This window comes from Petaurus breviceps, unplaced genomic scaffold, assembly GCF_028583685.1.
Source record: "Petaurus breviceps papuanus isolate PSGF00001 unplaced genomic scaffold, PetGlider_PUasm1.0 140, whole genome shotgun sequence".
In the NCBI taxonomy this organism is placed as follows: domain Eukaryota; kingdom Metazoa; phylum Chordata; class Mammalia; order Diprotodontia; family Petauridae; genus Petaurus; species Petaurus breviceps.
The window spans coordinates 49438433-49453010 of record NW_027185698.1 but is presented as its reverse complement, the minus strand read 5'-3'; the positions used below and the strand labels follow the sequence as shown (position 1 = coordinate 49453010).

Here is a 14578-nt window from a genome sequence, read left to right as displayed (position 1 = left end):
AATGTGAACATTTCCTTAAATAAAAAATAGAAGAGGACAGTGTATATATGAAACTGTGAATCTCCATTACTTACAACTTATTATTAAACCATCCACCATCTTCATAGTATTTCCTCCAAGTTTTAATTTTCCTTATTGCCACATGTCATTTGGGCCTTGAAAGCCTTGCTGGCATGACCCTACAACCCTATGGATGTTGGGGATCTTGAGTTTTCCTATGGGAGCTCTTCTTCTAACACTTCTCCCTGTTCCTGAAAATGCCACTACAGCTATTTGCTGAGCCTTTTCTTCTGACATTTCGGTAGCCCCTAAAATGCTACCTTTTCCAGGTTAGCCTAATTAGAAGATAATCAGCAAATCCTAAACACATCATTCCTTAATTATCACCTGTGTCCTATGCTGAAAAAATAACTCTAGATCCCCTGACCACTGAGGAAATTTTGTATCTATCAGTTCTTCTGTTCTGGCCAGATTCAGACAGGGAAGCTCCAAGCCTCATTCTCTTGGATCGCTGAGTATCTGCAGAGCTATGCTAATTTATTTTCCTTCTCCTTTAATGACTGTTCTCCCACTTGGCCCAGCCACCTGGGCTTGGGCTCACTGTATCCCTTCCAGAACCAGGGTCCCAAAGTGACATATCCATTATCCATATCCATATGCATGAATCCAGTTATTGACCAGAAGTTCACAGAGAGAGAACCACAAAGTCTAGACCAAAATTCTGGCCAAAGGAAACCCTTATCCGAAAGAACAATGTCTCTTCCCCTTGCACTATGGTATGAAAATATCTTCCCCATTTACTGTTTCATTATTCACTTCTGTCACATTGTCTGACTCTTTGGTTCGTGTTGCTATGTCTCTGGCTATAAGGTCTGAGAAGACAGGAACCATGGAAGTTTGCCCATTTTATGGGGTGCAGAATAGCACCATATGCAAATTGTTACTTTAAATACATGCTTGAAGCAGTGGGACTAAAGTACTTCTTTATTAAATGGTAAAATATTTAAGTGCTTAGCACCTAGTAGGTAACTTAATAAATGTTTATTCTTTCCATCTTGGGGTTGCCCTACTAACTGAGATGTCATGATATAGTAGAAGGAATTTTATATTTGTAGGCAGAAGACTTGAGTTTGAGTTCTGAGACCCTCTTTCATAACTACTTGACTTTGATGAAATCACAACCTCTCTGGTTTCCTCATCTGTGAAATGTCCTGCCTTTCCCTCAGAATTATGAGGAAGTTCAGCAGAGGAAAAGTATTTAAATTTTGCAAATTCTAAAACTGTAAGCAGATGTGTGAAGTATAGTTCTTGTTAAAGAACATGCTTACCACTGGCCTGGCTGTGTGTCAGCAGCATTTTGAGTGTCCTGAGTCATGGGGAAACCATCTCTAATGAGGTCTCTCTTTCTTGCAGGAAAATTTTACTTCTTTTCAGATGGCCTTTTGTTTTCCCACCGTCATTATGGAAGTATCACTATCTCTAAGAATCACATGAATTCCATATGCTTCTATGATGGGGTAAGTGTTGCACTCTTACCAGACCTGCATTTTCTTTATTTTGTTGTATCATTTGTTTTTATATAACTTACAGGATAAAATCAAGCAGTCTTTTATAAATGATATCCAAGCTATCGATGATCATTTGAAAAAATGCTTCAAATTACTCATCAGAGGAATGCTAATACATACAAATCTGAGCTTCCATCTCATACCCATCAGATTAGCAAAAATGACAAAAAAGGAAAATGACAATTGTAGAGGGGTTGTGGGAAAACAGGTATACTAATATATTCTTGATGGAACTGTGAATTAGTCCAGCCATCCTTGCAAGGAATTTAGGGCCAGACTCAAATTTAAGTTACCAAACTCTGTATATACTTTGATCCAGTGTAGTAGGCTTGAACCCCCAAACATATTGAAAAAAGAGGAGAAGGAGCCAAATATACAAAAATATTGAAAGCACTTCTTTTTGTGTTCCAAATGGAGTCCAGTTGAGGTTTACTAAACAAATTGTGGCCTCTAATAGCTAGTGTTCATATAGTGCTCAGAAGTTTCGGTTTTTAATTTTTTTCAGCATTCAATTTTATAAGATTTTGAGTTCCAGATTTTTTTCTTTCTCCCTCCCTTCCCTCCCCCCTCCCCAAGACAGCAAATAATCTGACATAGGTTATATGTGTAAAATCATGTTAAACACATTTCTACCTTAGTCAGGTTGTGAAAGAAGAATCAGAATAAAAGGGAAAAGGCTTGGAGGTTTTTTAACATGCTTTACAAATGCTATCTCGTTTCATCCTCACAGCCCTAAAAAGCGTGTGCTATTATTACTCCCTTTTCACAGAGGAGAAAACAGAGGTCTAGTGATTTGCCCAGAATCACACAGCCAGTAAGTGTCTGAGGCCAAATCTGAACTCAGGTCTTCCTGACACGACTCCAAGTTTAACACTATCTACTGCATCACCTAGATGCGCTGTATATGTATTCACATGTGGTACCACAAGAAACAATGAAGGGGACAGTTTTGGAGAAACCTGGGAAGACTTAAATAAATTGATATAGGACAAAGTAAGCAGAACCAGGAAACAATTTATACAGTAACAACAACAATATAAAGACAAAACTTTGAGAGGACACTGATTGACCATTCTCAAAGACTGTTGGAAAATACTCTTGACTTTCTGACAGAGAAATAATGAACTCAGGGGTGGCTAGGTGGTGTAGTGAATAGAGTATCAGCCCTGGAATCAGGAGGACCTGAGTTCAAAAGCAGCCTCAGACACTTAACACTTACCAGCCGTGTGACCTTGGGCAAGTCACTTAACCCCAATTGCCCTGCCTTCCCCCCTCCAAAAAGCAAAAAAAAAGGAAAGAAAAGGGACCAGCCTCTGCCCTTAAGGAGCTTACCTTCAAACGGGGGAGACAACACATGGAGAAGGTTTTAACTACAGGTTCCATGGTTCGTAGGGGGAAGCAGCAAAGCAGATGGTGCTGCATCTTCTTTGATGTTGTTTCTAATGATCAAATCTTCTCTTTCTTATTCTGAACCATTTGATAGTCCTAATGGTTATGGTGCCAAGAGCTTTCTGTTTTGGCTCTTGGGTAGCTGTGGCTGTTGAGGAAGCGTGTGCCTTAGCCAAGGTGCATCTCCATAAGGGCTGCCTCCCTAAACTGATGGCTATAGGTGCAAGTCTAGAACTACGATCTGTGTTCTGGGAGTCAGTGCTATTCCCAGGGCTCTTAGGCTTACCTGTCCTTTGGTGGCAATTAATCAGTCGCGTCAAAGAGGGTAGACCCTTCCTCCATAGGGATTGCCTCCTTTGGTGATGGTGCAGGGAGCAGGGTGCAAGTAGGGCTTTTGGTCTGATGAGCACTGCTTTACCCAGGGCTGTTATATTTGGTGTCCTAGGATGTTTCCATTGGATCTGAGAGGTGGTGGTAGTCAAGATGGTTTGTGGCAGGGATGGTAGTGGTGGTTTAAGTCACCTAGCACATGCCACCTCCTCTTTCTACCTCCAGATGCCTTGCTTGCCCATGGGTGGCAGATATTATTTATGGAATTATCTCTTCTCAGTGAATATACCAGATAGTAGGTTGTTTTGCTGCCTATGAGGTCTAGTTTAGAGTAAAGGGACATGCAAAAGCGTTCCCACTCTCTGAGAACTCCCAGAAAATGTTAAAGCCTTTGGTCATGAACTCTGTAAAGGACTAAGGATGATTTCCAGAAGCAGGTTATCACCTCCCACTCAGAGCTAACTATGACATAGAATTCCAAGGGGGTCTTCTATACTGTCGTGTAGGACAACCCCAAAGGAGACGCTTTGTCTTTGCCTCTGATCCAGCTTAAAGGTCATCTGGGACCCTTCTCTCAGCCTAGCTGGATTGATCCCTGGAGCACAGGTTACTGGGTAGAATGTCTTGTGTACTCAAGCCTCTGCTCTTCCCCTCCCTCTGTTGACCCACTGAAGGGGTCAGTAACTCTATTGGCTAATCCTCAGACTCCAAGGAGTCTGCCCATGGTCACTTGCCTTCCCTGGTGATGTCAGTGCTTGGGCTCTCTAAGCAGTCTCCATATATCAGTGATATTTGGTCAACTGGAACATAAAACATGAGTTCATGGTGTTCTTGAGGAGCCTGTCAACGTCATGCAGTGTCTGATCAGGGTAAGATAAGTGAGCTTCCTCTTGGCAGTATCATTAGGGAAGCTGGCCTATGGAAGGCAGAGAAGATACCTATCCACTTAGTCCTGAAGGAGCTCATTCTCAGTGTGCGTCTATCACCACATCTCAGCCACTTCATTTAGTGAGCGGATGCTTAGGATGGTACAACCATTTCAACCATAATACAGAAAAAACAAGGGACCTTCCTTATCCTTGCTCCCTTCTCATTTGCCACATTGACTGAACCTTTGTCATTCCGTAGCTATTTTAATACTGACCTTCCTTTAATTGTTTCATTCAAGAGACTCTTTTCATGTAACTGTGGCTTTTTTTTTTAATCCAGCTATCAGCCTTGACCCCCTGCCAGATATTTGTTAAAAAGCCTAAAGTCGAGTTTTATTGTTTCTTAACAGTGTGAGGGCAAGCAACAGTGAGGGGAAAAGGGCAGGAGGTGAAGAAGGGTGATTTGGGCAAGGCTGTGGGCAGCCTTGCCATGTGATGGCAACTTCACAGCACAGAAAAGAGTGACTCTGGTCCTTCTGCAGGCTAGCTTTCTGGAAGGAAGTGAAGAACTAGTCAGTGGCATGCTTGTGTGTGAATTTTTAATGAGAACTAAACAGATGTTCTGTCTTGGACTGTCTGAAAAGGGCATGTGGTTATAGTTACTGGGAAGGCATTTTTTGGTCCCCAGGATATCAATTTCAAAAGGTTACATATGTGCCACAGTGATGCCTGCCTTTCTTTAAAACTTAGTGATAGAGTGGGGCAGCTAGGTGGCACAGTGAATAGAGTATCAACCCTGGAATCAGGAGGACCTGAGTTCAAATGTGGTCTCAGACACTTAACATACACACACACACACACAAACTAGCTGTGTGACCTTGGGCAAGTCACTTAACCCCAATCACCCTACCTTCCCCTGTCTAAATAAATAAATAAATGAATAAATGAACAAACAAATAAAATGAAAGGATCTGACCAGAAGAATGATAAGGTTTTTTCCAGCTCTAAAAATTCTATGATCCTATGTGACTTAACCTCTCTGGAACCCATATCCTCATCTATTAAAAAAAAATTAGTGATAGACATGTCATCTCTCTTCCATAAAGTCCTTCCTAAACTTAGAGCTATTTTCAGCACCTTCACTTCTCTGGATTGTAATTTCTATCAATTTGCTCCCTGCTGTGTAAAATAGAACTTCCACTGATTAGTTCTAATCAGCCTTGAGCAGAGAGTCCCCTTTTAGTGCTCTGAAATTTGGTGAATAAGACTGTGTTCACTTTGTATGTGTCCTTCATGAGAATTTAGACTTATTTCTTGCTGATGATTTGGCAAATCTCTCTTCTGGTAAAGCTGTTGAGTTTGGTAAAAACCTAGGGCCCTTGCTATGTTCTGTCTTGGTACATTTCTTGATACATTTTACTGGGGATCATATGGATGTGACTTTTTTCTTTAGTGAGTCTTTATTAAATCCCAAAGTTATATAATTTGTTAAAAGAGAATTATTTGGGGGGCCGGAGTCAAGATGGCAGAGTAGAAGCATGACCTCCCCGCAGCTCCAGCTTCCACCTTCCCCAATCAATGTAAAAAAGGGACTCTGAACAAACTTTGGAGCTACAGAACCCACAAAATGACACAGAGAAGCTAGCCTCCCACTGAGGACAGCCCAGCAGGCTGGTAGGAATCGGTCAGCACAGTGCTCTGGGAGCCGAGCCCAGGCCCACCTTGAGCCTGAGGTTTTAGCCCCAGGGCGGGCCTGACCAGCAGCTGGCAGGAGGGACTCCAGATCAGCAGCAGCTGTGGCCGTTTCCAGAATTATCAACACACAGATGCGAAGGACAAAGTGAGAGGTCAGTGTAGTCTGGACTTTGGGACCCAGTAAGAGGGAGTATGTTGGCTTGAGATTCCCAGCACAGCCAGCCAGTACCACATGGCACCTTCAGCTCCTGGACTGCAGAGTGTAGGGGGACCAAGCGACCAGTCTGAGGGGTAATCGCTCTTGCTTTAACTTGCTTGGATCTGGATTGCAGTCTAGGGTGGAGGTCCTGGGGGGTGTGTCCAGATTGCCAGAGCATGTGGAGGCCTCAGAGAGGGCACCCATCTAATACCTCCAGCAGCTGAGAAAACCCCAGTTTTTGGGACGAAAGCTCCCCTGTCTGGTGGCACAGTCCTTCTGTGCCAAAAAGCCCAGGGATCAAGTGACTGAGGGGAGACATGACCAGGCAAAGGAAACAAAGCAGACAGAAGATTCCAACATTAGACTCCTATTTTGGGGACAAAAAGGAGCAAAGCATGGAACATGAGGAAGAGAGTGAAGTCAGAACTCCTGCACTAAAAGCTTCGAAGGAAAATATGAGCTGGTTACAGGCCATAGAGGACCTTAAGAAGCAGATAAGAGAAGTGGAGGAAAAATTGGGAAGAGAAATGAGAACAATGCAAGAAAATTGTGAAATGAGAGTCAACAGTCTAACTGAGGAAAATAGCACCTTAAAAAACAGACTAACTCAAATGGCAAAAGAGGCTCAAAAAGGCAATGAGGAGAAGAATGCCTTAAAAAGCCGAATTTGCCAGATGGAAAAAGAATCTCAAAAGCTCAATGAGGAGAATCATGGCTTCAGAATTAGATTGGAGCAAATGGAAGCTAATTACTTTATGAGAAATCAAGATGCTGTTAAACAGATCCAAACAAATGAAAGAATAGAAGGCAGTGTGAAATATCTCATGGGAAAAACCACTGACCTGGAAAATAGATCCAGGAGAGATAATTTAAAAATTATTGGACTACCTGAAAGCCATGATCAAAGTAAGAACCTAGAAATCATCCTCCAGGAAGTTCTCAAAGAAAACTGCCCTGATGTTTTAGAACCAGAGGGCAAAATAAAGGTTGAAAGAATTCACCGACCACCTCCTGAAAAAGATCCCAAAAAGAAAACTCCTAGGAATATTATAGCCAGGTTCTGGAATTCCCATATTAAGGAGAGAATATTACAAGCAGCCAGGAAGAAACAATTTGAATATTATGGAAACACAATCAGGATAACCCAGGATCTGGCAGCTTCTACACCGAGGGATAGAAGGGCTTAGAATATGATATTCCAGAGGTCAAAGGATCTGGGATTAAGACCAAGAATCACCTACCCAGCAAAACTGACTATCATGTTTCAGGGGAAAATATGGTCATTCCGTGGAATAGAGGACTTTCAAGCATTCTTGATTAAAAAAACCAGAGTTGAATAGAAAATTTGATATTCAGATACAAGAAGCAAGAGAAGCATGAGAAGGTAAACAGGGAAAAGAAATCATAAGGAACTTATCAAAGTTGAACTATTAACATTCCTACATGGAAAAACAATAATTGTAACTGATGAAACTTTTCTCAGTATGAAAATAGTTTAAGGGAATAGAAATATATATATATATATGTCTATATATGAGGGTATATGGGCATATGAATATATATGTGAATGTGTGTAAACATGTTTACAGGTATACATAGATCGAGGGCACAGGACCAATTTAACAGGAAGAGATGATACTTAAAAAGTGAAATTAAGAGGTGAAAGAGGAATATAATGAGAGGAGATGGGGAGAGACAGAATGGGATAAACTATCTCATATAGAAGAGGCAAGGGAAAATGGTTACAATGGAGGGGAAGAATAGGAAGGCAAAAGGGAATGGGTCAACCTTATTCCCATTGAATTTAGCTTGGGGAGGGAATGAAATACACACTAAATAGGGTATCTCACCCAACAGGAGAGTAGGGGCGAAGAGGATGAGAGGAAAGGTAGGCTGGGGGGGAGGGAAGTTGGAAGCACCCACTTTTGAAAAGGGACAGGATCAAAGTAGAGAATAGAACAAGTGGGAGGTGGGATAGGAGGGAGGGAAATACAGTCAGTCTTTTACAATATATCTACTATGTTTTTGTTTTGCATTAGCCATACATGTACAACCTATACTGAACTGCTTATCTTCCCAGTAAGAGTGGGTGACAAGGGAGGAAGGGGATGAATCTGGAATTCAGTTTTAAAATCAAATGTTTAAATATATATATATATATATATATATACTATTATTAATACTATTTTACATGTAATTGGGAAATAAGATATACAGGCACTGGGGCATAGAGATCCATCATGCCCTACTGGAAAAGTCGAAAGGGGTATGGGAGAAAATATGGGAGAGAGCAGATTGGAGGAGGGCATATCTTGTGGGACTGCTATTTTGGGGCGGTGGGTAGGGGAAAACGGGGAGAAAATGTGTAATTCAAAATCTGGTAGAAATGAATGATGTAAATCAGAAGTTAATAAAGCATTTGAAAAATGAAAAAAAAAGAATTATTTGTGTTAGTCTAATTTTAATAATATGTTACTAATACTGAATTTTAACCAGTATTTACAGAAAAAGAAAAAAAATGTCCTAGCAGGCCCATAGAGCTACAACCTGTCTTCCTTGGGGAAAAATTGTTTTCTTTATTAATGAGAATTGTAATTCTGTGTGTGGTTGGGTTGAAGCTATAGTCTGTTAGAAAGGGGACCATGTCCTAAGAAAAACCTGACTTCTGAAGTGACTGTGAATGTTTCTTTGTATACACTCTTCACCTTCCCATTTTAGCTATTGGGGTGATATTGACCTCAGAGAATCAGGTTATATCCTCCTTTGGACCCAAGAAGTACCTGGGTGAAGCTGATTCCTCTCTCCTGTCCTGAGCAGTATTAGTAGTTAACTTGGGCCCCTTTATGTTCCTGGCACCTAAATTGGGAGACTGGTCCCTCCTTCTGTGGGTCCAGGGCTCCTCCTGTGAAGAACTGAAACAGACAGACCCTTAGAGGGTGTGCTCTAAGGGCTACCAATAACAAAAATCTGTTCTCCAAATCTTTCAGGTTTCCTGACAGTTGATCATCAGCAAGATGATCTTGGGTTTAGAAGGCTTGTCAGACTCAGTCTACCATTCAAATTTAGATATGTCTAAAAGGTATCATATCTTAATATCTGCTAATCCATTAGCAGGGATTAATTAGTTGATCAGATTGCTTTTCAACTATTCCAACTATTTGAGAATAGGACCTGGCAGAATGGGAGCCAGGTGGGAGATGGGAAGGAAGTACAAGAAATTGGTAATGAAAGGAGAAAGGAAGACAAGCTTCACCTGCTTGAGAGAGATGCCTGTAAGAACCCTGACTAGTAATCAGTGGGAGAAGAGTTTCAAGTTCTCTGCTTTTACAGATGGGGTAGGGAGTGGCTTTCTGTGGAAGGTAGAGTTTTTGGCATCCCACATGGAAACTTGAGACTGTTCTTTAATTTTCTGTCAGCGCTGTGGGGGAGATAAAGGAAGGAAAAAGGCAGACAGCATTAGAACAGGAATACTGTCACATCTGGAGAAGCAAAACACGAACTCCCAAGACTGGGAAAGGGGCTACCTTTGCCCTCTTCTTCCTTTCTTTGTGGGACTCCTTGATTTATTTGAGAATACATGGCATCCTGGCAGGGCTGATGAGGCAGCCAGGTGGTGTAGTGAATAGCAAGCTGGACGTAGGGGCAGGAAGACTGATGTCCAAAAACTGCTAGCTGCCTGACCCTGGGCAAGTCACTTAACCTCCCTCTGCTTCAGTTTCTTTATCTGTAAAATGGGGATAATAACAAAACCTGTGTCCCTGGGTTATTGTGAGGATCCAATGAGATAGCATATCCAAAGTTCTTTGCAAACCTTTAAGTTCTATATAAATGCTAACTACTCCAACTCTCCTCCATTCCTGAACCTTCATAAATGTGGAGGGGTCATTACTCTTCCCCTCTGCCCCACCCCCTAACTGCCAATCAGCTGTCTAATCTTATTTTTTCCTACCTCCGGTTCTGTTTCTCACATCTGTACCCTCCTGACCACATCCTCTATAGCTGCCCTAGTTTAAACCCTTACCTTTTCTTTCCTTGTGATAGTTGTGATAGAGCACTAGCTGGTCTTCATGCTTTTAGCCTACCCCTCTGCCTGCCTATGCTTTAGAACACTGCCCAAGTAATCATCCCATTGTTCTGCTCGGTTCACTCCTCTCTATTCAGACCCCTTCAGTGGCTCCCTAAACTATTAAGTAAATGTAAATTCCTTATCCTGGCATTTAAGCCTACCTTCCCAAACTTCTGTCCTACTACTTCCCTTCACATGCTCTCTGTTCCAACCAAACTGCACTGTTCTCTCTGTCTCATGCCCTAACTCAGCCTATCTCCCATCCATGGAATGGATACGTTTCCCCACAACCATCACGGTGCTGATGTCACTTTCCCCAAGGACTAACCCAGATGTCTCTTCTTCCATGAAGACTTAGTACAGTTACCCCTAACTGAAAGCGATTTATATTACTTTGTCTGTAATCTGTGCTTTGTACCCATCACACGCTGCCTTGTATTATACTTATTCTTATGATGTCTCAGCTATCTAGTAGATTGTAAACTCTTACAGGCATTATGTTATTCGTTTCCTTTGTATCTGTGCTCAGTACAATGCGCTGCACATAGTAGATTTTAATAAATGTCTGTCAAATGGAAGAAGTGAGAATGGACAAATGATTGCGGTTCCTGGTTTCTCTGTTGGCTGTATGGATGATGGACAGCACAAGGACCAATGGGAACATCATTTTCCTTTTCTGAAAGTGCTTTTAGTAAAACCTTCTTTCCTTTTCTATTTAGGACTCTACCAGTGTTGTTGCTGCCTTGCTGATAGACTTCAAAAGTTCCCTGCTTCCTTATCTTCCACTTGAATTCCACACATCGAGCAATTTTCTGATGATTGCCCTTTTCCCCAAATCCAAGATATACCAAGCATTCTATGCAGAGGTAACGCCAGTTTATTTCAAGATCGCTTTAAAGAAATTGAGCCTGTTTGGGGAAAAACATAAGCACAGTGTTCTGCACACCGTAGGTGCTTAACTAAATGGTTTTTGTATTCTAAAACTACTGTTGGTTTATTTCAAGAAATTCAAAAGTGAGTGGGAAAACAGAAATGATGATTGTTAGGGAAAACAGCAATAAAATTGGAAGAGCTATATGGATGTTTCAGTAAAGCAGTAGCACCAAGAATGGTAAAAGGCCCTGTGTTGACTGTCACTGACCTTTGGTGAGACCTCACTGAGGCAGCTGCCAAAATGAGGTATGGCTCCAGTCCTCAAAAACCTAGAGGCCAAGCTTGGACTGCCACTACCTAGGGTCTGTCTCTAAGCTGCTGATTGAGAGAAGCAGAAGAGCTAAGACATTTTGAGCGCATTTGATGGCCACCATTACATGGAAGAGGGTCACTGGGTGTAAGCCAACCTGCAAGGCTTGAGTTGGATTTTGAGGATTTGCACCTTAGGCATCTAAAAGATTAAATAACTAAGCAGTTTTCAGTTTCTATGAAGATTTTTACCCAATACTTGATTTTATTTTTTCTCCTTAAGGGCCACCCCAGGATTTTTTAGACCCTGGGTTTGGACCCTTGCTTAGGTGTATGGTTGCATTAATTAATTAATCTCTCATGAGCTGGAGAAAATCATTCTTTTTGGTCCTGCCATGACGTTTGGCTCCTTAGTCTAGATGTTAAATGCCTTTGACCTTAGCTAGTGGAATCCTTGACTCAGGTTTCTAGACTGTGCAAGGGTTTGCAGCCTCTAATCACCAGTTCCTTTCTTCCCTGCAGTATGAAAGGCACGATTCTGCGCCTGACTCTCCTAATCTTTTGTGTGAGAAAAATCTTCTTCATTTTTGTAGATATCCCTAGCTCCTAGTGATTATTTATTTATTTATTTGTTTATTAACTCCCTTATTAATAACCTGTAGTCACTATTGGAATTCTTATTTGTGGTCTAGTCTAGTTAGTTCATTCCAGTTTTAGAAAACAGATGTTATGCTCGTTGATGTTTGAGTATGGTACTTCCTGTCTGTTTGACTAGTTTCATGGCTAGTTGTCTTCTCTTCCTGGACAGTGAGGACCCCACAACTGCACCCGGGCTTCTAGAAAGGGCTCGGGGAAAAGGCTTCACGTCTTCTCTCCTAGCTGTCTGTTTGCTCATCTTCTCAGTGTAGCTCATTGTCTGTTGGTCCAGGCTTAACTTCCTACTCTTGCCCTCTGTCCAATTAACTCCGTGATAAGACTTTCTGGCAGCTCCTGGGAGGCTGACCTAGGGTTGGCCTTTCTTCAGATGGGAGCCCTTGGGGAAGTGGACCAGGCTTGGCAAATGGAAGTCTAAACATGGCTTCATCTGCCATGTTTCTTAATGGTGAAAGTGAATTGGCCAAGAATTTTTGTCAAGTGTCAATTAAGGAAAGGGAAAAAAAATCCAGTGTGGGTAATGGTGTCCTTGGGTGCCAGTTTCCTTTGTCCAGAGATCTTGCCAACAATGAAGGCAGAGAGATATCATTTCAAGGAATCCCACCTCCAAGAACATTATAAAGATATACTGGGACTGGGAAACAGCTCATTGAACAGCTGCAGATGTCCACAGAGGGAATAAAGTTTCCCTTATGTGAGATTCTTTTGGAAAGGGGAAAAAAAGGAGAAGACTTAAAAGGTCTGGAAGCTACACAGGAAAAAGAAGGTCAATTTGCTTCCTCCTCAGCCATAACATCTGAGGTAGATAAGCTATGACCAGTGGAGTGCTGCACCTTTCTGAGATGCTTCCAATATACAGAATCTGATTCAACAAGTATGTATTAGCACCTGCCCTCCCTGATACTGGAGGCAGAAAGACAGAACAAGAAATCCTGCTCTCAAGGCCCTTACCCGCCCCCGTACAAACCCTTAAATATGAACATGCTGATCTGAGGAGGGATTAGGAAAGACTTCCTTTCTGTAGGAGAGTTCTTATCCTCCTGGGCTTAGGGTCTGCCCATCTGAAGGGTGGCACCAAACCAGCTCTTCCTCCAGGTTTTGGTGCCAGGAACAGAGCCTTGAGGAAGGTGTCTCCTCGGTCACACCAGAAAGCAAGAGGAGGTGGATGCCATGCATATACAGGACCAGCTGGGAGATTTTCAGGAGGGAGAGAGCTGAGATGTTACTGAGATGTTACACAAAAGTCTAAGGTAGATAAACTGATGTGACAAAGCTAGCTCTATAGGTTTTTCCTCAGTTTTAAAGAGCTAATAGTAGAAGAAACACACTCTAGGGAGGTCCAGCAGAGACTCAGCTTCTTTTTGTAGCATCTGCCCTGTGTTTGCAGGAGTGAGCCCCTCTGCCCGCCTGGCTCTGAGAGCCCCTGACTGGCAGGGGCATCTTAGAGGCGTGGTTTCTGTAATCAGTCGGAGTAACAGTTTTAAAGTGAGATATTTATAGTGCTTTGCAAGCCTCTGTGTCATTTCAGTGCTGGCGATCCTTCTTGTTATTACAATTGCTGTAACCTCCTAATTGGTCTCCCTGCCTCCAGCCATTCCCCTCTCTCCTTCATCTTTCATACTGCTGCCAAAGTGGTTTTCCTAAGCCCAGGTCTGACCCTGTCACCCTCCTACTCAGTAAACTTCCCTGCTCCCTGATGCCTCTAAGATGAAACACCTGTGATTGGCATGGAAAGTGTTTCACACCCTGGCCCTCACCGGATCTGTCCAGGCTTCTGACCTGTTACGTCCCCACAGCCCACAGCGTTCCAGCCACGCTGGCTTTCTTGCTGGTCCACACACAGGATACTCTTATCTCTAGTCTCCCTGCTTTTGCATTGGCTGTGCCCCTTGTCACATGCCAGGGATGCTCTCCCTCTTCACCTTCACTTCTTGGAATCCTGGTCTCCTTCAACACTCAGCTCAAGTATTCTCTTTGAAAGAAGCCTACCAGGGCAGCTAGGTGGTACAGTGAAAAGAGCACCAGCCCTGGAGTCAGGAGGACACGAGTGCAAATCTGGCCTCAGACACTTAACACATACTAGCCATGTGACCTTGGGCAAGTCACTTAACCCCAATCGCCCTCAAAAAAGCAAAAAAAAAAAAGAAGCCTACCACAATGCCCTTAGCAAGGGGGAACAGTGGGTAGAGTACTGCAGCTGGAGTCAGGAGGACCCGAGTTCAAATCTGGTCTCAGATATTTAGTAGTTGTGAGATCCTGGGCAAGTTACTTCCCCTCTGTGTGCCTCAGTTTCCTCCTCTGTAATATGGGAGTAATGATGACATCTGCCTCCGAGGCTTGTCATGAAGATAAAGATGGGATGATATCAGTCACTTTGCAAACCTTACTGCTCCATGCAAATGCTATTACTATCATTATCACTATTTACTTTATATGTGTTTCAGTAAATAGTGATAATGATAGTAATAGCATTTGCATATAGAGATTTATATATGTACATCTTATCTGCCTTATTAAAATGGACATTCCTTGAAGCCTGCAATAATTTCCATTTTGTCTCTGTATTCCCAGGGCCTCCTGTTAAACACATAGTAGGCACTTAATAAATGTTTGATTCATTAATTGA

The 14578-nt window shown here is 42.4% G+C and overlaps 1 protein-coding gene across 2 annotated transcripts in view; it reads left to right on the top strand.

The window, feature by feature from the left end:
* Window positions 1-14578, top strand: part of DNAAF9 (dynein axonemal assembly factor 9) — a 168695-nt gene that overhangs the window by 99037 nt on the left and 55080 nt on the right. For both annotated transcript variants that reach the window (XM_069072485.1, XM_069072494.1), the window contains exons 21-22: window positions 1414-1517; window positions 10836-10982. In XM_069072485.1, coding sequence (XP_068928586.1) covers window positions 1414-1517; window positions 10836-10982 — 251 coding nt within the window. The remainder of the gene's footprint in view (window positions 1-1413; window positions 1518-10835; window positions 10983-14578) is intronic.